The 21,302-nt window shown below is 49.5% G+C and overlaps 1 protein-coding gene across 2 annotated transcripts; it reads right to left on the bottom strand.

Moving 5' to 3' along the window:
- Positions 1–643: 643 nt before the first annotated feature.
- Positions 644–19,630, bottom strand: AMZ1 (archaelysin family metallopeptidase 1). 2 transcript variants are annotated; one of them, XM_033167851.1, is made up of 7 exons: positions 19,517–19,630; positions 12,668–13,007; positions 11,578–11,745; positions 9,732–9,860; positions 6,285–6,451; positions 2,963–3,139; positions 644–1,392 (listed from the first exon to the last, which is right to left on the bottom strand). In XM_033167851.1, the coding sequence occupies exons 2-7, from the start codon at positions 12,969–12,971 to the stop codon at positions 823–825; spliced, it is 1,515 nt and encodes a 504-aa protein (XP_033023742.1). In that variant the 5' UTR covers positions 12,972–13,007; positions 19,517–19,630; the 3' UTR covers positions 644–822. The 2 variants fall into 2 exon arrangements, with proteins under 2 accessions (XP_033023742.1, XP_033023741.1); XM_033167850.1 differs by lacking the exon at positions 19,517–19,630 and adding an exon at positions 19,038–19,134.
- Between the last annotated feature and the right edge of the window lie 1,672 nt (positions 19,631–21,302).

Raw genomic sequence — 21,302 nt, 5'->3', positions numbered from 1 at the left:
TTTAAAATGCATCTCTGTGTTATTTGTGGGGCATAGGAATTTGTACATTATTTTTTTCCCAAATATAGTCCGGCCCACCACATGGTCTGAGGGATGGTGGACCGGCCCATGGCTGGAAAAGGTTGCTGACCCCTGTTCTAAAGGAACACTTGCAGACGCTTTTCAAACTTCCTATGTGGAGAGACAATATCCACACCAGCTCCTCTTCTCCTTGGTTGAAAAGGCCCAAGTGTCTCTAGAGATTGCCAGGAAAGCATGCATTCCTCTCAGTTGCTTTATTATGCAGCAAAGGAGCTCAAGTTATTTATAGCTGGATCCTTTAAAAGGTGACATTATTTGGGGGGCGGGTGTCAATGGTTTAGTCTTGGAATTCTAGTGCAGCTATATAGAACAAAGTTCATGACTTGATGGGAGGTGGGAGAGAGGAGAGTGTGCTTGTCTTAAAATACATTTAACTCTCAAAGCCCTAAAAGAAAAATGCTAAGTTTGGACCAAATAGTCTACCTGGGTCGATTTTCAGGCCCAACTTAAAGTACTGGTTAAAACGTTTAAAGCCCTATATGACTTAACAACGGTTACCTGAAAGACTCTTCTGATCATATTTGTGTATTTGGATACAACAAACCAAAGAGTTGCTTCAGGAAGGACAAGGAAATACCTCGGTAGAAGATTTTTTTTTAATTGCACTAGCAGAGTTCTTGATTCTTTCTCTGATAAATCAACGAGAACTTGCAGTGGAAAGGGCGAGAGGCATGACAAGAAGAAATGGATCGAACAAAACTGACAATTTAATCATATAGCAGGCAGTACGTCTCAGTGGGGCTAGCTGTCCTCCCATCTCCAGCGACAAGGGGAAGATTCACCCCTGGCTGCTTTTCTGGAGCTCAGTTTCCTTCTCAGGGAGGAGAATTTGTCTCCAAGGACCTTCCGCAGCCCCACAGTGTCACTGGCAAAAGGCAGGTCCCTCCGGATGCTGGGCAGCTCCCCTGTGAACATTTCCCAGCGGGCCAGGGCATCCACCGCCTTGTCTACTTGCAAGAGATCCTCCTCGGAGACGTCCTTTTCGAGAGCGGAGATGCACATCTGCAGCCACAGCGTGTACTCCTTAATTATGTCCGAGGGCTTGGGAGCACCGCTCAGTCGCTCCTGGCTGGGAGCATCGGCCAGAGAACAGGATGGCTCATCGAGGTCAAGGTCCTGCAACATGGAAACCGCCTGGCTGCAAGTATCTGGGGTCAGGGGCTCCGAGAGGGATGTTACCGCTTCGGAATCGTTCTCGCCACCCATCCCAGAGTCAGCGCTGTATGGCAAAACGTCTTCCAATACAGACAAGTCTGCCGGTTCTTGGCTGGGCCAGGTAGACAAAACAGTTTGCATCCAGGCATAGAGTTTCTGCACCAGAGGACATAAAACGGGGTGACTGCTTCTGTTGCCATTTCAGATCAGGGCACTGATAATCAGGGAGCATAGAAACAGAGGACGCTGCCTTGTTCCAAGTTAGACCCATTGGTCTACCTAGCTGGGGGTTGTCTACATGGACTGCCAGCAGCTCTCCAGGCAGAAGTCCCTACCTGGAGATGCCTACCTAGGACCTTCTCTTAGGCTTGGGCACTCCTGATTTGGGCAGGTTGGAGGATGAGTGGTGGCTAACAGATTGAGGTTGAATTTTGACAAGACAGAAATACTGTCTTTGGGGGACGGGGCGGGTGGGTGTGGGGGACTCCCTAGTCCTGAATGGGGTAACTGTGCCCCTGAAGGACCAGGTGCGCAGCCTGGGAATCATTTTGGACTCACAGCTGTCCATGGAGGTGCAGGTCAATTCTGTGTCCAGGGCAGCTGTCTACCAGCTCCATCTGATACGCAGGCTGAGACCCTCCCTGCCCGCAGACTGTCTCACCAGAATGGTGCATGCTCTGGTTATCTTCCGCTTGGACTACTGCAATGCATTCTGCAATTAATCCAGAATGCAGCAGCTAGACTGGTGACTGAGAGTGGCCACCGGGACCATATAACACTGGTCCTGAGAGAACTGCATTGGCTCCCAGTACGTTTCCGAGCACAATTCAAAGTGTTGGTGCTGGCCTTTAAAGCCCTAAACGGCCTCGGTCCAGTATACCTGAAAGAACGTCTCTACCCCCATCGTTTAGCCCGGACATTGAGGTCCAGCACCGAGGGCCTTCTGGCGGTTTTCTCCCTGCGAAGTTACAAGGGAACCAGACAGAGGGCCTTCTCAGTAGTGGTGCCTGCCCTGTGGAACGCCCTCCTAGCAGATGTCAAGGCAATAAGCAACTCTCCTACTTTCAAAAGACATCTGAAGGCAACCCTGTTTAGGGAAGTTTTTAATGTTTAATGCTGTATTGTGTTTTTAATATTCGGTTGGGAGCTGCCCAGAGTGGCTGGGGAAACCCAGCCAGATGGGCGGGGTATAAATAATAAATTATTATTATTATAGGTCTAATTTGCTATTGAAGCATTTGCTTCAGCTCAGATTAAAGCAGCCTTTGTCAACTAGATCTTTTGGATTACAACTTCTATTGGCCCCAACAAGCACAAGCTGAGGCTGATGGGAACAGCAGTCCAAGAGCTGAACTAAAGCATCAACCATTTCCCTTGAGTGTGGTCACAGATCCTGCACAGTATCTGGAACCAGCACCTGCTAAATGGCCAGTCCTCTTTCCGCCTTATCCTGTGCCTTAGGGGTGCATAACCTGGCCAGAATGAGGACCTGTATGAGGAGAGCCACAGAGGGACACAGACAGGCTGATCCCTTGCCTTTCCTACACAGCAAGTGGCCTGAGACTCTCTTGAGTCGCCTGTAGGTTTCTGCTCTCCAGACAACTTCTCTGCTTCCGTCTCCCTCTGATGGGGATTATAAGATGAGCAGCCTGGAGCTGGTGACCAGACGAACCCCCGTCTTGCAGAAAGGAGGGGAAAGAGCCATCTTGCTCTCTGATTCTCTTACCTTGTAGCGCTCGATGAGTTTGAAACCCACCACGTACTGCAGCTTCCGGAGGCATATTGGGCAGGGCTCCAGCGGCCGCAGCAGAACTTCATCCAAACTCAGAGCCCCTTGCATGATGCACTGGAGCCAACGGCAGTTCCCCAAGCCAATCAGGTGGCAGATCTCATGGCATGTGACCTTTCATGGGGGGGGGGGGGGGACCAAGAGCAGATTAAGCTGAAATTTCACTGTTGAGTTTGCCTTTCCTGCCTTGAACTGGTTCTCCTTTCCTCCACCATCACCAGAGCCGGATTTAGGTTGGATGAGGCCCTAAGCTACTGAAGGTAATGGGGCCCTTTATATGTCCAGCTGTCCTTTGTCAACAACAAATTGTCACTGTTCTTTGTGTTGAATATATGCTATATGGTAATTTATGGACCTAATAGGTATCGAAAGCCATTTGCACATGAAGAATGTAGGCACCCTATATATAGAAATGAGCAAACCAGTGATATTTGACGGAGCAGGCGGGGCCAATTATTTACATCACAGGAGCCTACACAACACAAAACATTGTTGCTGTATCAAGGTTTTATTTTTTATCTTATATTTTGGAAATGTACATCCAGTTGTTTTTTTCCTTTAAATTTTTTTGGGGGGCCCAAGAAAGTCGGGCCCTAAGCTATAGTTTGTTTAGCTTATACATAAATTCAGCACTGACCATCACCCTTCTGAATTTGGGACCCCACCTTAAACCTTTGCTTTTTTCCAGCCTTTCATTTTTAGTGTCAAAGAGACAATTTGAGGTCTAGCCATCCCCCTGATATTTCTACCTTTTCACATTCTGCAGAGAGGATTGGAGCTGGGGTGGGGTTAATGGAGGAGAATGTTGAAACAAGCGGTGCCTTAAAATCTTTAAATCTCCACCCAGTACAAAACTGCATGGACATTAGCAACTGCAGAAAACAAATAGCTCTTAAAATCAGAGGAAGAGAAACACCTGAGCATTTCTATGCTTTATGATAGGACTTTTATATCATACACTTCAACTCTGGGGGGAAAACAGTACTCTGTCACTGCATCACAAAAGGAAATCTGGGACTCATAACTGATAATTATATGTATACTTATACCACCCATAATTATGTATGCATTTTGACCTGCAACTCTTTTGTTTTATGAGTAGTTGTTTATTAGCTGTTGGAGGCATGCAGTGCTAAATAAATAAATTTAGATAGATAGATGATATAGTGCCCTTCCCTGCAGTCAAGACAAGAGCTGTAGCTTTGTCCCACCTGCAACTCTGCAAACTGACTACAGAAGACACTGTTTGGGGTTGGAAGAGGTTTGTATTTGAGAGCTGCAACAGTCAAAGCTACAAAGGGGCCTGGTTGCACATATAAAACATTACAGTGGTACCTCAGGTTACAAACACCTCGGGTTACAGACTCCGCTAACCCAGAAGTAGTACCTCGGGTTAAGGACTTTACCTCAGGATGAGAACAGAAATCTCATCCAGAACGAATTAAGTTCATAACCAGAGGTACCACTGTATTCAGAAGGTAAGTGGCTTAAACATATGTGGAAAACGCAGTCCTGGCAATAAACCCTTCACAGCGCTGCAATGTGAGGAAATGATTTGCAACTGCCTTTTTTGTGTACATTTCAGCTGGGATCAAGAAATGGTTCACATGTGATTGCCAGCCAGCAATCTTGCAGGCAAACCACGGTGTTGAGGCCACTGAACTGGGAGCTCATTTCAAACAGATCCACCGCCATATGTTCTGACTGAACAGAGACCTAGACTGGGGATTGTCACTACAAACAGTCATTTTGCTTCTTCTAGGCAAAAAGGTTATTAACACATCTTATGGCTAAGTGTTATAAATCATACAGCAGCAGACCAAGAAGGGTCTATTAGTCTATTGGGAAGAGAAGACTCCCTGGAAAAGACCCTGATGTTGGGAAAGATGGCGGGCACAAGGAGAAGGGGACGACAGAGGACGAGATGGTTGGACAGTGTTCTCAAAGCTACCAACGAGTCTGACCAAACTGTGGGAGGCAGTGGAGGATAGGGGTGCCTGGCGTGTTCTGGTCCATGGGGTCACGAAGAGTCAGACATGACTGAACGACTAAACAACAACTAAGTCTATTTGGGTTGTTTTCTAGCTGCTGTTGGTTTCAGTGACTCTGATGTGTTGATCTTAGTTTTGAGTATTTTTGCATTTCATTTCATATCTTTTGTGAACTGCCCTGGGCTTTGTTGTGAAGAACGGTATGTGAACAAGGTAATGCATGAATATATCCGCCTTGTCTACTTCATGCATCTAGCAGATGGGCTCTAAAAGGTGATGCCACAGCCCCCTCATTAAAAGCAGTTTCTTCCTAAAAGCCTGTTGGAAAAAGAAGGTCTTCACCTGCCGGTGAAAGGACAACAAGGAGGGAGCCAGTCTGGGAACAGGTTCTCAGGCAGAAGCCTTTCCTGGCACCTGCTACCAGATCAGGGCCGGATTTAGGTTTGATGAGGCCCTAAGCTACTGAAGGTAATGGGGCCCTTTATATGTCCAGCTGTCCTTTGTCAACAACAAATTGTCACTGTTTTTTGTGTTGAATATAAGCTCATACCCTTAGTCTATGCTGCCTGATCATCAGTCTACAAGAACTCTTTAATATTAGATAACAGGTATAACAGCTTGACCTACGTTGAACAGTCTTTAGTCTGCAGTCTTTAGTCTGCAGCTGCATGCTACATGTTGGCATGCAACCAGTCCATGCAGAATGTAGGCACCCTATGCAGTGGTACCTCGGGTTAAGAACTTAATTCGTTCTGGAGGTCCGTTCTTAACCTGAAACTGTTCTTAACCTGAGGTACCACTGTAGCTAATGGGACCTCCCACTGCCGCTGCTCTGCCAGAGCACAATTTCTGTTCTTATCCTGAAGCGTTATTTCTGGGTTAGCGGAGTCTGCATCCTGAAGCGTGTGTAACCTGAGGTACCACTGTATATAGAAATGAGCAAACCAGTGATATTTTAGGGAGCAGGTGAGCAGGCGGGAGATAGGAGCCTACGTAACAGAAAACCCCATTGCTGTATGTAGGTTTTATTTTATTTGTTTTTTATCTTATATTTTGGAAATGTACATCCAGGTTTTTTCCCTTTAATTTTTTTTTTGGGGGGGGGGGCCAAGAGAGTGGGGCCCTAAGCTATAGCTTCTTTAGCTTATATGTAAATCTGGCACTGTACCAGATCCTTTTGTGTGTGTTTTAATTGCTGGGCACTTAACCTGGGCCCTTCTGCATGCAACGCAGGTGCTCTACTGTTGGGAAAATATTGCACGCCTCACCTTGCAACACTGGAGCATCTCCAGCATGTTGAACAGGAATGCCTGGTGTCCGGCTTGCTCCGTAACTTCGTCATGAACCTCTTGTCTCCATGGCGCTGGGTTTAAAGTGATACAACCCATCTGGGGGAAGTCGCCTGTGAACCTGGCAAAGCTGCAGACCCCCACCTCTGCGGAGGCAGGAAACAAGAGGGGGGAGAGAGGTCAGCCTCGTTTCCTCAAACACCCAGATAGGAAAACCACCCTTACACATCTGGGTATAAAGATAAAAGGTAAAGGTAAAGGGACCCCTGACCGTTCGGTCCAGTCGCGGACGACTCTGGGGTTGCGGCACTCATCTCGCTTTACTGGCCGAGGGAGCTGGCGTACAGCTTCTGGGTCATGTGGCCAGCATGACCAAGCCGCTTCTGACGAACCAGAGCAGCGCACGGAAACGCCGTCTACCTTCCCCCCGGAGCGGTACCTATTTATCTACTTGCACTTCGTGCTTTCGAACTGCTAGGTTGGCAGGAGCAGGGACTGAGCAACAGGAGCTCACCCCATTGCAGGGATTCGAACCGCCGACCTTCTGATTGGCAAGCCCTAGACTCTGGTTTAACCCACAGTGCCACCCGCGTCCCTAGGGTATAGAGATATCTGTTATATAATGAAGTCTGTTGAAATATATACTGAAGATGGACAGTCTGATCCCAGCATTGTTTTATCTTCTAAAAATTAAGCAAGAGAGAGATGGAGCTGAGGATGACTGTGGCTTGGTTTCATTATGCACACAGCAAACCAGTGTTATGCCTATATAGAATAGTGACAGATTAAGTACCAATTTATAGGAGGTTTTGTTGCTGGAGAGCGTGTGGTAAATGTGTACTTGAGGAGCCTTGCTGCCTCAGAATGCATTAATCAAATTGTGCAGAACTTTGCATGCAGAGTAATGCTCAGTAGTATATCTTGGCTTCTTCTTTTTTTTAAAAAAAAAAAAGTTCGTTAAATTTATAAAAGACTGACAAGCAGAAAAATAAAAGTTCATAATTATTCAATTTTTAATACGCTACTGTTCACAACTTTAATATTCAAATAAATCAATTATAGCAGGGGTTGGGCATCTCTGGCCTGGCAAGGGGTTCAGTTTTGCCCACAAGGCCATTTCTCCAAAGCCAGACCCGGCTATCAATCACCTGGCATTAACAGCTGACATAAGCTGAAGGGTGCAGGAACAGGGTTCAATTCTGCACTGTCTGTGCCCACAAGTTCCCCATAGGGAACTTGCACATTCAGCCAAAGTAGCAGGATTTAACGGATGAACAGGGAATTCAGCCCTGCTAGATCCTGCTTTGCCACTGTGTTCCCTATGGGGCATAAGAGCCAACTCCAGGGGGCTGTGGCCACCCACAATAATATTGTGGGGGCTGGGCACCCACAAAGTCAATGAGAAAAGCCGGCAAGCTGTGGTGCTGCCTCTGAGAGAGAAGCAGTTCAGCTCTGCCCTCCACAGCCAACCAGCGACGCACCCTTTTCGGGGGGGGAGGGCTTGGACACAGAGCCCCTCCATCATGGAAAAGGGTGCACCGCAACTTCCATGTTGCAGCGGCAGGCATCCACAATCCAGAGGGCGAGCTGGCACCCCTGCTATGGGGAATATGCTGGTGGAACAACCCCTCCCTGACCCCCGTGGGTCATCTTTGACGTCATTATAACATTGACAAGCGGGTGGACTCACCTACCTGCCCACGGAGGTGCCGAAAGATCTGGCCTATTGAGCCGCAGAGTTTATACAGCACCACCCTGGCACCTGGCACTTGATTGCACAAGCCAAGAAGATGCTCTGCTACAGGGGGTTTTACCTAGTGTACCCTCACAGGCATTTCGTTAGTAATTATTTTATTATTTCAGATCAATTCCCAGGCAGCTTAAAATATGGAATTCCAGATTACTACACTGCAGTAAAACCCAGTTTTAAAAGCATAAAAAACAAGCAGTTGTAAAAGCAGCAGGATTGATAACTGTGCTGCAAAAAAGCGCTGGTAGAGCTAAGAAGAAGAGTTTGGATTTGATATCCCGCTTTATCACTACCCGAAGGAGTCTCAAAGCGGCTAACATTCTCCTTTCCCTCCCTCACCCCACAACAAACACTCTGTGAGGTGAGTGGGGCTGAGAGACTTCAGAGAAGTGTGACTAGCCCAAGGTCACCCAGCAGCTGCATGTGGAGGAGTGGAGACGCGAACCCGGTTCCCCAGATTACGAGTCTACCGCTCTTAACCACTACACCACACTGGCTCTCAACGAATTAAATTACAATTAATATGGTAGGATCCTTTGTTTGTTTGTTTGTTTTATTTTTGAAGCAAACTGCCTAATGTCCATCTGGTAGGTTTACCAGCATAAGGGTTCCTCTATATCAGAAAGCAGGGTGGAGGCTGTCCAACTAATTAACCACCCAACGAACCTCATTGATATCCCTGCCACATTAAACGCTTGGCAACTATTAATGAAACCGGAATCACAAGTTATAGAAAACTGCAGAATAGCGAAAGAACTGGCGGGATTTCAGGAGGAGAGGACCACAATCGATCATTGTTTCGCTCTTAAATTAATCCATTCAAAAATATGCAGGGAGGGGCGGACGCATTAAGAACTTAAGCAGAACCCGCTGCACCAGGCCAGTGGCTCTTCTGGCCCAGCATCCGAGCACAAGAGCCCTCTCCCTTCCTGTGGTTTCTAGCAACCGGTGTTCAGAAGCATTGCTGCCTCCCAGCTGTAGAGGCAAAGCAGAGCCATTGTGCCTAGTAGCCACTGACCGCCCTCTCATCCATGAATTCCCCCCACCTGTGTGCATCTGGCTTCAGCATCACTCCCCGCACTCCAAGGAACTCACAATCCCAAATGGGAGCGGTTAACCTGTGGCTGCAACTCCTGCCATCCCTGGGATAGCAAACGGAGGTACGGAGGTGAGAGCCAAGGGCAACAGGTGATGGACATGACCAGAAGCAGCCAGAGGTGCTTATTCTTGGAATGAAAACCGGAATGTGGATGTTAAGGAAGTGCTTCGTGGAAAAGGTGGGCTTGGGTGTGGCAGTTGAAAGAAGAGCACAGGAACATAGGCAACCAAGTCAGACCGTTGGTTGGTCTGGCTAAATCAGTACTGTCAACGTTGATTGGCAGCTCCGCGGGGTTTTAGACAGGTGTCTCTCTCAGCCCTGTCAGGAGATGTTGGGGATTGAACCTGGGGTCTTTAGCTTGCAAGTCAGATGCTGTGCCCACTGGACTATGGTCCTTTCCTGTAGAGAGGGAGATGATACTACATCTATGCTGTTAGACTGGTGGGTTCCAGGGACGGGGCCTTTTTAGTGGTGGCTCCGCATCTTTGGAGCTCCCTCCCCCGAGTGCATACAGCCTCGTCACTACTAGTTTTTAAGAGAACTATGAAGGTGTTTTCCTCCCCATCCCTGGACAAACCTTGGCCAGGCAAGAACTTGCTGAAGGTGAAGCTCCATGTTTCACAGGGGTAGAGGTCGGCAAGGGTGAGACCCAAGACGCAGAGGGCATCCATGGGCTTGTTGTTCTTCAGAAAGGTCAGGATCCCATCTAGGGGGGGAAGGAAGATGCCAAAACAAAAGACACAGTCCAGCGAAACCTGCTTGTCAATCTTTCAGTTCCCTGGGTAGAGAACTTAGAAACCTGTTCCCTGCCCTTCAGCAGCAAGTACAGCCTACCCTGTTCGTTTCTGTACTGTATTTACCGGTATATTCTGCCTTTCTCCCAATATGGGATTTAAGGCAGCTGACAGCATTTCAAAACACTATTGGAAAATACAAAGCAATAAAACTAGCCCATGGAAAAACACAGTTGAAATACATGAGAAACACACTTAGAACCAGCATTAAAGTATTTTTTTTAAAAAAAATATTAAATTTATATGTTGCCATTCATCTGAAGATCTCAGGGAGGTTCACAAGATAAAGTAAAGGGAACCAGTCTGACCTCTCTTGGGAAGGAATCCCACAGTATGGGGGCAGCCACAGAAAAGGCCCTGTCTCTCCTGTGTCACCACCAACTGTGCCTCTTATATTGATGCGGCCAGAAGAAGATGCTCATTCGAGGGTCTTAATACCTGGGTGGGTTTGTATAGGGAGATAGGAGTTTTCAGGTAGCTTGGACCAAAGCCATATTCTGCAATGACTTGTTATTCCAATGAGATTTTTGGCGTTTATTTTCAAGCCTTAGTTTAAATATATTGCAACCTTTCCTGGGTAGCTGGGGTGGAACAGGATGAACAGAACACATCCACAGGGTATCAGTCTAATCAGGAATCCATTACGAGCACACCCAATTTGGGTTAGCACCTTTTTCCATGAAAACAAAGGGATGGAAATATGTTTGTGTGGTGAGGGGGTGGGGAGGTCCCAAAAGGAAAATGTGGTTCCAGTCCTCCATCTGGTTGATTATTGTTGCAGCTGCTAGTCATGGAATGATTTTTCATGGAAAGATTATTCTCCCATCCCCTGCCTCACACCTTTCCTCCTCTACTGTGCGGGCAAAAGGGAAACATCACCTAAATCAGGGTGGGAAAGCCGTGCAGCCTTCCAGAGGCTGCTGGGCTCCAATTCCCATCAGTTCCACCAGCACGGCCAGTGGCCAAGAATGATGGGAACTGGAGTCCAACAACCTGCTTCTCCATCCCTGGCCTAAGAGGGTTGAGGGGGCCCAAGGACGTACTCAAGGGAGAAGGGAAGAGGGCAAGGGTGGCCTCAAGTGCCAAGTAACTGTTGAAGGCACTTCCCAGCCAAAGGAATGCACATGGTAGGTAGCTAGCTCCTTATTGTCAAAGATAACACTTAAAGTCACCTCTACAGTTCTGAATACCCACACACAGCAGTCTAGCATCTACTATGCTCTTCCCAGGTCCACCCTCTATGGAGTAGTTGCAGAAACGGGGGACTACTCCCCCTCCTTCTCCCGTCGGGATTTGGGCACGCAGCCAGAGACTGCGCCTGCGTGGAAACTTCCTCTGCTCCTCCCTTTTCAATCCCCTTCCAGTTCTGGGAGACAGTGGTGCAGGGGAGGGTGGGGAAGCACCTGGCCCTTCATTTGCCTGCCCTGCCGCCGCCTCCTCCTCCTCCTCTTCTTCCAACCCATCCTGTGCTCCACCCTCCAGCCGGGAAGCATCCCCTGCCTCCAACTCTTGCCTTTGGGTTGGCAAAAGTTCCCCACTTACCCCCTTCTCCCAAGCCAGACTCGTGCCCCCCTTCCCTAGTAACTCGCCTCGCCTCGCCATCCCCAACTTGCTCTCCTGTCGGCTTACCTGTATGAAGCTGCACTCTGTCCGAATCCTGGCTGTGTCGGTAACAGCAGTGGATGGAAGAGACTGGGACGGAAGGAAGGCACTTGACTCGGAGACCCCAAAAGAAAGACTCGACACAGCCACAGAGGGAGTCCAGCAGCGAGATCCCAGCAGCGCCTTCGCTTAGATCTAAGAGCAGAATCGTCAGGTCAGTTCTTCTGGGGCTCTTTCTGAGGAGGAATGGGGAGGGCGGGACTATGCCCTACAGCAATGCAAGAAAGGAGAAAAATCCCAAGGAAGGAGAAGAATCCCAAGAGCACAAACCTCCAATGTTATTATTTGTATAAGAGCCTGGCCCTTGCACTTTCTGAGAGCAGTCATTGCCTTCCCCGGAGAAGAACATCACTAATAAGGGAGAGGGAGCTCTGTGTCTGAAGAATTACTGCAAATGAAAACAATTTGCTTGTATACAAAGGAAGATCCAGCATCTTCAGAATGTGGGAACAAATGAAGCAAAACACATCCAGGGTCTCCAACAACATCCAAAGCAACATGCGAGACTGGCTCTAGGGGATATTGGACAGGGTCCATTGTAAAACTGGCTCTGGTGAAGTCCCTATGGGGACTTGAGGCAGGACTTCAAAGACAAGAGCGGCCTCTGAATCTGTTTCCTAAGAGGTTTCAGGTGAAGATTCGGTCACCACCAAGCCTTGGTCAAAGAAAGGAACTACAGGGAAATCAGTCAGACTATCATGTGCTGTTGTGGTCAGAGCCACCAGTGTGGGTGCTGTAACTGGGGACACCCTTCTAAAGAACATAGGAAGCTGCCTTATACAGAGTCAGACCATTGGTCTATCTAACTCAGCATTGCTTACACTGACTGGGTTTCAGGCAGGGGTCTCCCCCAGTTCTATCTGGAGAGCCCTACCTTGAGACCTGCATGCAAAGCAGGTGCCCTGAACCTGAGGAAAGGCACTAAAGCCACGAACTACGCCACAGATCCTTCTTTTCCTGTCTCCTTTGCATAGCTCTCCCGTCACAACCTCAGTTCCACAAGCGGCATTTTTGCCCCCTTTGTTAGTTGGTGCCAAAGACCCAGCAGGTGCATTACCTATAGGCTGCAGGTATATGTGCTTGCGGTAGACTCTCTGCTTCCTCCTCAGCAGGGAGTAGTAGAAGGTTTCAAAGTCCTCAGGGGCATCAGGGTGGCTGAGGAGCCAGTCAAAAGCCGTCCGGATGAACAAGCTGCAGAAAAGTGTCCTGTGCGGGTTGTACGCTTCGGAGAGGAAGAGCTTTTCGGCGCTGGAGAAGGCCTTGGCGTAGAGCTCCTGCAGCGCAGGGTTCGTGGAGATGAGAGCGTCCTTCAGCGCTCGGGGCCCAAAGCTGAACTCTTGAGCATGTCTGCACTGCAACATCGCTGACGGCAGACCCCGGTTCAGTGGTGCCGCCCTCTGCCAGGAGAAGAGACAATGGTCAGCATCTAACTACGCTCTGCTCTCAAGGGAGCTTGCCAGGGGAGCCAGCACACCCTGGGGGTCGCCTGAAACTTCTCAGGGTGTTGTAGAATGGCGGTTCAGAAGAGATCAAAGCTGTGAGCCCAGAAGCCAGGGGGCACCATTTCGCATTTGTTTTGTTGTCTATTAAATAATCAGATCCTAGAAAGATGTATTTAATCATTGCTCCCACAATCCTTGGCACAATGGGTCAGTGTATCTGGCTGTTAACCAGAAGGCTGGTGGTTTGAGCCCACCCAGGGACGAGTGTCAGCAGGATTCCTGCATTGCAAGGGGTTGGACTTGCTAGCCATTTCCCCCTGCTCTCCTGCCTACTTTCTCTCTGTCTTGTTTGTTTGTTTGTTTATCTGTCAGCAATCCACGCAAGTCTGCAATCGCATAATTGAAATTGGTGTAAGACACTATCTACCTGCCTATCTTTAAAAAATAGTGTTTATTTCTCCATCCCCTGGGAAAACTCATTCCCAATCTGCATCGCAGAATGGCTTGGGCTTAGCGTTTCCATCCAAAATGATGCTCTGTTGAACTTCCTTCCTGTAATACAATGCATTGTTTGCGGCTGCCATCATGCCAGGCACCCCTAAATTACACCATGTGCAATTTTCAATGATCCCTTCATAAATGATTCCCTTTGTAAGTCAGCTACTACCAAGCGGCTCCCCGACAAGCCCCCATGAATTATTCTCTTTGAAAGTTCAGCTCCATCCTTCTCGTTCTCTGCTTTGCTGTGCCGCCGCCACCCTCCTCGGATAAGACGTATTCTGGAGCAACGGCAGCAAACACGAGCAGCAGAATAAAATAAGGCACAACTGTGTGGCAGAACGAGAGTTTAGCCGTGGGACGTCGAAAGGTTTTGCACCCTACTGCTTTAAACCAGGAGTGCTTACAAGGAAGACTGGGGTCTACTGGTGAATCTCCGGGTGGTTTGCAAAGCTTTCTGGCTTCCAATGAATTAACAGTAGCACAAGTCCCTGGTCAACTCAGGATCAGGTTTCCTGCGAGATTCCCCTTATCTCTTATATACTAGGTAGCCCTGTGTGGTCTGTGGGAAAGTTTATCCTACAAGTTCCAAAGATCTCAGAAGCCTCCTCTGGAGTAACTCGGAACAGGGCTTTTAGTGTGGCCGTCCCTGTTCTGTGGAATAGCATCCCTGAAGGAGCCCACATTCTGGAAGCAACTGAAGGCATTTTTGTTCTGACTGCTTCCCAACGAGATAAATGGCTCTTTACCACAAATGTCTGCTTTGTATGGCTTATGGTTCATTTTAAAAGGTTTTGCTTTTTTGTGTTTTTAATTATCGCTAGCTTACATCAGCTTGAGACTGCTGCTTAGAAATCAATCAATAAATAAGTGATAATAAAATATCACATTTCTTTTATCGATGTAGTGTTGCATTTATATCCTACCTTTCACCCAAAGAGCTCAAGAGCACCATACATCATTCTCCCCTTCCCCTTTTATCCTCACAACTAACCTGTGAGGTAGGCTATGCTGAGAGACTCTCACCCATGGCTGAGGGGGGTGGGGTTTGAACCCTAAGCCCCAGTCCAACACTCTGGGCTGCTACACTAGGAGCAGGGCCAAGAGAAAAGAAGTTGGCAACCTATTCCATAGGAAAAAGGCAGCGCCAAGTGAATGGCTCAAGGGAGTGAGAAAGTGGCTGTGGCTTCTGGGATGTTAGGGCACCAACAAGTTGGCGTGCTGAAGTGCAGCAGTCAGAGTGAGATAAGCCACGGTCAAGCAGTCCAGGTCAGAAGCCAGCCGAAGTCAGGTATCAGTACTGGGGTCAGGAGAAGCCGAAGTCAGAAACAGTCCAAGTCAGGAACAAGCCAAGTCAGTCAGAAACAAGCCAGGAGTCAGGAACAAACCAAGTCAATCAGGAACAAGCCAGGAACACAGGAAGAGGACGAGCAAAAGCAACCACGCGCTCAGCACAGTAGTTGCAGACGCTCCAGAGTGGGTCAGCCGGCCTCCCTAAGAAGCCGGCTCACTCCCACGCTTCTTATGAGCCACAGCTGTGTCTAATTGCCACCTTCGCTTCTCAGCTCGGCGTTCTACAGCTGAGGAGGAGAGGGGATCGGCTGATTCCCCTCCTGACTGGGACCTGCTTCTGGCTCAACTTCTTCCTCCAGCTGTGGTCTTCCCTCCTCCTCCCTGCCAGATTCCTCCTCTTCTGAGGAGTGCCGCCACCAGTCCTCCCCAGGTACGAATTCCCCAGATTCCTCTGTGGGCTTGCCACCACTCCTCCTCATCTGACTCGACCCTGACATGGGACTCTGGCTTAGCAACATCTTGCATTGCAAGAAATTGGACCAAATGAGCCTCTGGGTCCCTTCATAAGAACCTAAGCCTGCAACTGGATCAGGCCAGTGGCCCATCTAGTCCAGCATGCTGTTCTCACAGTGGCGAAATGTTGTTGTTGTTGTTGTTGTTTGTTGTTTGTTTTATACCCTACCCATCTGGCTGGGTTTCCCCAGGCACTCTGGGCGGCTCCCAACAGAATAGTAAAAACATAACAAAACATCAAACATTAAAAACTTCCCTAAAGAGAGCTGACTTCAGATGTCTTCTAAAAGTCAGATAGTTGACATCTGATGGGAGGCGTTCCACAGGGGGGGTGCCACTACCAAAAAGGCCCTATGCCTGGTTCCCTGTAACCTCACTTCTCGCAGGGAGGCAACCGGCAGAAGGCCCTCGGTGCTGGACCTCAGTGTCTGGGCTGAACGGTGGGGGTGGAGACGCTCCTTCAGGTATACTGGGTCGAGGCCGTTGCCCAGATAGGAAACCCGCAAGCAGGATTTGGGCATATGAGCAGCACTCTTTCCCCTCCCACTGTTTCCATCAACTGGGATTCAGAAGCATGGCTGCCTCCAACTGTGGAGGGCGGAGCATTGCCCTTGTGGCTAGGAGCCGCTGAGAGCCCTCTCCTCCCCCATGAATGTGTCTCGTCCTCACTGCCTCCTGGGGGAGCCAGTTCCATCATTTGACTACATGCTGCGTGAAGAAGGACTTTCTCTTATCTGTCCCAAGTCTTCCAACCCGGTGATTCTATCTGGATCTAAGCTGTGTTGTGGCTGAACCCTTTGGAAACAAGGAGCACCAAATCCAGTTTAGCATCGCTTGTCGCTAAAGGCGATGGGCAGAGCCACCCGCTCAGTCCTCATTTTCCATTTGTAAATCAGAGAGTGCAACGAGTGGGACAGCAGGCGCCACTGCACACTGAAGTTCATAACGATGCTCTGCTAAAGCAAGCCGTATTTGGCTCACAGGTTCGCGTGGCTTTTGCAACTCTGCCAAGGGCTCCCCCCCCAAATGTCGCTCCGTTTCAAAGCTGCAGATTCCACTTGGCCGTTCATTTTAGTGATCTCTCCGTTCTGTTTGTGTCCCGTCCCCCGGCCCTGGCAGACATTCAGGAGCCTCCTTCTCCTGCCATTTCCCATGTGCCCAGAACAGAGGACAAGGAAATGCAAGCAGACCGTCACCATGCAGAGCTTCTGAGAATAAAAAACCATGCCACGAAGGCGCCCATGGGCGAACTGCAGCTTTTCCACACTGCTCAGGGGCACCTTGTTCACACTTCTCCGGAGAGACAGGATACTTTGCATAAATGGGCCTTGTTTTTAACGGAAGACAAGTTTTAAAAAAGCAAAACAGGAGCCACCAGAGGCCTGTGTTCACACGACAGGCGACTAACAAGAGGCGTAGGAAGATGGGAGCATTGTGACATAGTTGAACATGGATCTACCCGCGAGCTGCTGGTTTGTGACGTGATTGCTCAGCCCTTTGTAACTCACAGTTGGATGTGTGTGGCTCCTAGGAATTGTGCTGTGATAAGGGGCAGTAGGAGTCCTGGGGAAGCAACCCAAACTGTCTCTCCTCCCAGCATCACAGGAGAAGAGTACCAGCAAGGCAGCTACGGACACAGCTTGTCTCTCCAAAAGGCTTTGGGAAAAGGTGATGCTAAGATCCAGTACCAAGAAGAAGGTCTACCAGGCTTGCCTGTTGATCATGCTGCTTTATGGAACTTACACCCACCAGGAATGACGCCTCAACACTTTCCATATGCGCTGCGTCAGGAAGATTTGGAGTCTCAAACCAAGATGTGTTCTCCCAAGCCCACATTCCCAGTGTGTTCACACTCCTATCCTTGCTCGGCCATGTCCACAGAATGGAAGATGGCAGGATCCCCAGGGGCATGCTCTACGGCAGGGGTCAGCAAACTTTTTCAGCAGTGGGCCGGTCCACTGTCCCCCAGACCTTGTGGGGGGCCGGACTATATTTTGAAGGGGGGGAAAATATGAACAAATTCCTATGCCCCACAAATAACCCAGGGATGCATTTTAAATGAAAGCACACATTCTACTCATGTAAAAACATGCTGATTCCCAGACCGTCTGCGGGCCGGATTTAGAAGGCAATTGGGCTGGATCTGGCCCCTGGGCCTTAGTTTGCCTACCCATGCTCTACAGGGAGCTGGCTTTGGGTACCAAGCCCATCGGCAGACCAACTCTGTGTTATAAAGATGACTCCAAACATGACATGAAGTCTGGCAACGTTAACACTGCCGAATGGGAATGCTTTGCAGACAATCACAGTGCCTGGATGGTCAGTCTGGCCGTCCATCCATAGCAGTGACCAGAGAAGGAATAACTGCTGGGAGTGTGCTGCAGCAACAAAAAGTACAAATGCTACTCTAGGCTGCATCAACAGAAGCATAGTGCCCCGATCAAGGGAAGTCATAGTATTGCTGTATTCTGCCTTGGTCAGACCACAACTGGAGTACTGTGTCCAGTTCTTGGTGTCGCAATTTAAGAAGGATGTTGACAGGCTGGAACGTGTGCAGAGGAGGGAGACCAAGATGATCAAGGGTCTGGAAACCAAGCCTGCTGAGGAACGGTTGAAGGAGCTGGGTATGTTTAGCCTGGAAAAGAGGAGGATTTGATGGCTATCCTAAAGGGCTGCCACATGGAAGATGGAGCAATCTTGTTTTTTCCTGCTCTGGAGGAGAGGACCCAAACCAATGGATTCAAGTTAGAAGAAAGGAGCTTTAGATTAAACATCAGGAAGAGCTTTCTGACAGAACTGTTCAGCCTTAGTAGAACAGACTCCCTCAAAAGATGGCAGACTTCCTTTCCTTGGAGGTTTTTAAGCAGAAGTTGGATGGCCACCTGTCACAGATGCTTTAGTTGTGATTCCTGGATTGCAGGAGGTTGGGCACTAGATTACCTGTGGGGTCCCTTCCACCTCTACAATTCTGATTCTATATCGCTTTTTGGGTGGGACACTATTTTTTTTTTAAATGATACCCTAGGGAACGGCTATAGATTACCGCTAAAGAACCTGCTTTGCATGCAACAGGTCCCAGATTTAATACAGTACCCAGAATCAAAACAAAATCGAAAATTCTTTCTAGTAGCACCTTAGAGACCAACTGAGTTTGTTCCTGGTATGAGCTTTCGTGTGCATGCACACTTCTTCAGATACACTGAAAGGTGCTACTAGAAAGAATTTTCGATTTTGTTTTGACTATGGCAGACCAACACGGCTACCCACCTGTAACCAGTACCCAGAATTTCCGTCTAGGGCTGGCAATGCCTCCTCTGAACCCCTGGAGTGCTGCTGCCGGCCAGTGTTGGCAATACTGAGCTAGATCGGCAACGCAGCTTCCTATTAAAAAGGCGAGGCGGGATTTACATGAATGTAAAGGTTAACGGAATGGCCTCCAGAGGACCAGGGCGGGCGGCGATATTATTTTGCAGTACACCAGCCACTCTTGGGGACTCCCTTGGGGCATCCTGCGAGTTTAGAGATAAACCTGTCGCCGATCGCACCCCTTCCCCTTGGGACCCCTTTCCCTTTTCGGCCTGGCACTGTCAACGCGGGGTGCCCGCCCGTCACGCTCTCCCAACCCGCGTGCGCGCCGGACCCCGGAACGCGACTCCCGGGCTCATTCTCACGTTCACTCACACCCCGCTGCAGCACCTCCCGATCCGCAACGCCTCTGCCCCGAGCCTGTCGCAAGTTTCTCGGCGCTTGTCCTCCTTCCCGTCCGATGACAGGCGAAGGGCAACGGGAGCCCCAGGCACTGAATTCTCCCGGTCGAGCGGCAGCGAAGCCGGGAAACGGATCTCCCACGTCGACGCGGATATGAGCGAAGCCCCTTCCTAAGACTACACTTGGCTGAGCCTGAGCAACGACGTGGCTGGCCAGCATTTCTTGCAGTTATTCATGATGCACCTGCCCTTTTCTCCCCCGGGAATGGGGAGTCCCCAAACTCCTCCCGCCCCCTCCCCGGATCTGGAGAAGCCACTTTGCAAAGAATGCCGAGCAGCCCCTTTGCAAAGGCGCGTTTCCTCCTCCTCGATTTGCAACGGGGGTCCTCCTCGCTCGCTCGCCTTTCTTGCAAATCTGCAGCGCTTGGCGGAGGCGAAGCGGCCGTCACTTACCTCGCTCTCCCTCCAAACGCAGCTGGGATTGCGCGGGGATCTCCCTTCCTGCAGACGGAGAGGGAGGAGGGAGGGAGGCCGGCTGGGGCGAGCGGGAGACGGAGCGGGGGCAGCTGGCGAAGCCGTGACGCGCCGGGTGGATGGGGTTTGCGCGCCGCCGGCTGGAGAGGCGGGGTGGGGACTGGGGAGAGAGCAGGCGAGGCAGGAGGAGGGGTGGGGGGGCTCCCATGAGGAAGAGGGGGGCAGTGTTGGGGGAAGTGGGGCCGTGATAGGAAAACAAACCTCAGGAAAAACAAACCACCCCGGTTGTAATTTTACTGGCCCTTCCTCAGAAAATATTGGCCCGTCTTGCGCGTTCCAGCCTTTGCATCCATGGCATCCGGAAAATGCTTTTAAGCCAAAACATCACGCCCTTTATTGGAGCCTTTTCCTCCCAAGAGCGTTCAAGGTTAGGAGCCAAGTATGTTATCCCTCCTGCCGGGAAGGACGTTAGGAGAGCCCTGTGGCCGGATCAGGCCAGTGGCCCCCCTAGTCCAGCATCCTCACAGTGGCCAAGGAGATGGAGAGAAGCCCATGAGCAAGACCAGAACACCCTCCCCTCCCAGGGTTTCCAGCAGCTTGTATCCAAATGCACTGAAAACGTAGGAAGAGCCTGGCTGCTGGATCAGGCCCATGGCTCATCTAGTCCAGCATCCTGTTCTCACAGTGGCCAACCAGATACCTGTAGGACAGTGTTTCTTGCACTCTGGACGCTCAGATTTAAGTCATTATGTATCTTTGGTCCATGCGGTCACGAAGAGTCGGACACGACTAAATGACTAAACAACAACTCACTCTGTATCTGAAGAAGTGTGTATGCACACGAAAGCTCATACTGTACCAAGAACAAACTTAGTTGGTCTCTAAGGTGCTACTGGAAGGAATTTTTTTATTTTTTATTTTGTTTTGACTATGGCAGACCAACAGTGTTCTCGAAGCTACTAGCATGAGTTTGGCCAAACTGCGAGAGGCAGTGAAGGATAGGGGTGCCTGGCGTGCTCTGGTCCATGGGGTCACGAAGAGTCGGACACGACTGAACAACAACAAAAAAGGTGCTACTGGAATGATTTTTTTTATTTTTTATTTTGTTTTAAAGATAGAAGATAAGCAAACATGGACATTTGCTTAGTGGACTTACTGTACAGACTGCAGAATTCAGCTCCTCTTAGTAGATATATACAGTGGAACCTCTACTTACAACCATAATCTCTTCCGGAGGTCTGGTCATAACTAGAAACACACATAAGTAGAGGCGCACTTTTCCATAGAAAGTAATGGAAAAGTGAATTGATCTGTTCTAGACGATGAAAAACACCCCCTAAAACAGCAATTTAACACGGATTTTACTGTCTAACGAGACCATAGATCCATAAAATGAAGGCAATAATCAATGTACTGTACTGTAAAATAAATAAGACAGTATTGTAGATGAAAAAAATAACATATTTTTTTTCTTACGTGCACTGAGGGTGGGCGGGCTTACCTGGCTACAAGCTGGGGGTGGGGCAAGGGTCAGTAAAGAGCTGATTCACTTCAGCCAGGGTCACTTTTTTTCCTTGCCAGGCCGGGTTCTTCTCTGGACTTCCTCAGGTTAGTTCCTCGGTGGCGGGGTTTGGGGCTGCAATGCGCCCTGCTGTGCCTCTTGCAGGCGGCACCTCTTCCACAGCTTCGGGGGTGGGGTGGGGGCCCTCTCCCTGGCAGTAGAGGCCTCCTGCCCCGCAGCCCGCCGAGCGAGCTCCGGGCTGCT

Source organism: Lacerta agilis, chromosome 13 (assembly GCF_009819535.1).
Source record: "Lacerta agilis isolate rLacAgi1 chromosome 13, rLacAgi1.pri, whole genome shotgun sequence".
Classification (NCBI taxonomy): domain Eukaryota; kingdom Metazoa; phylum Chordata; class Lepidosauria; order Squamata; family Lacertidae; genus Lacerta; species Lacerta agilis.
This window is presented reverse-complemented; position numbering and strand designations above follow the sequence as displayed.

What these genes read in the sequence shown, in the direction of transcription:
- AMZ1 (XM_033167851.1), bottom strand. Translation starts at nt 12,971, where the DNA reads ATGTTGCAGTGCAGACATGCTCAAGAGTTCAGCTTTGGGCCCCGAGCG. An exon ending in CAAGTTCTTGCCTGGCCAAG is followed by an intron (nt 6,452 to 9,731) that starts GTTTGTCCAGGG and finishes CTGCCTCCGCAG; the next exon opens with AGGTGGGGGTCTGCAGCTTT. An exon ending in AGATGCTCCAGTGTTGCAAG is followed by an intron (nt 3,140 to 6,284) that starts GTGAGGCGTGCA and finishes CCCCCATGAAAG; the next exon opens with GTCACATGCCATGAGATCTG.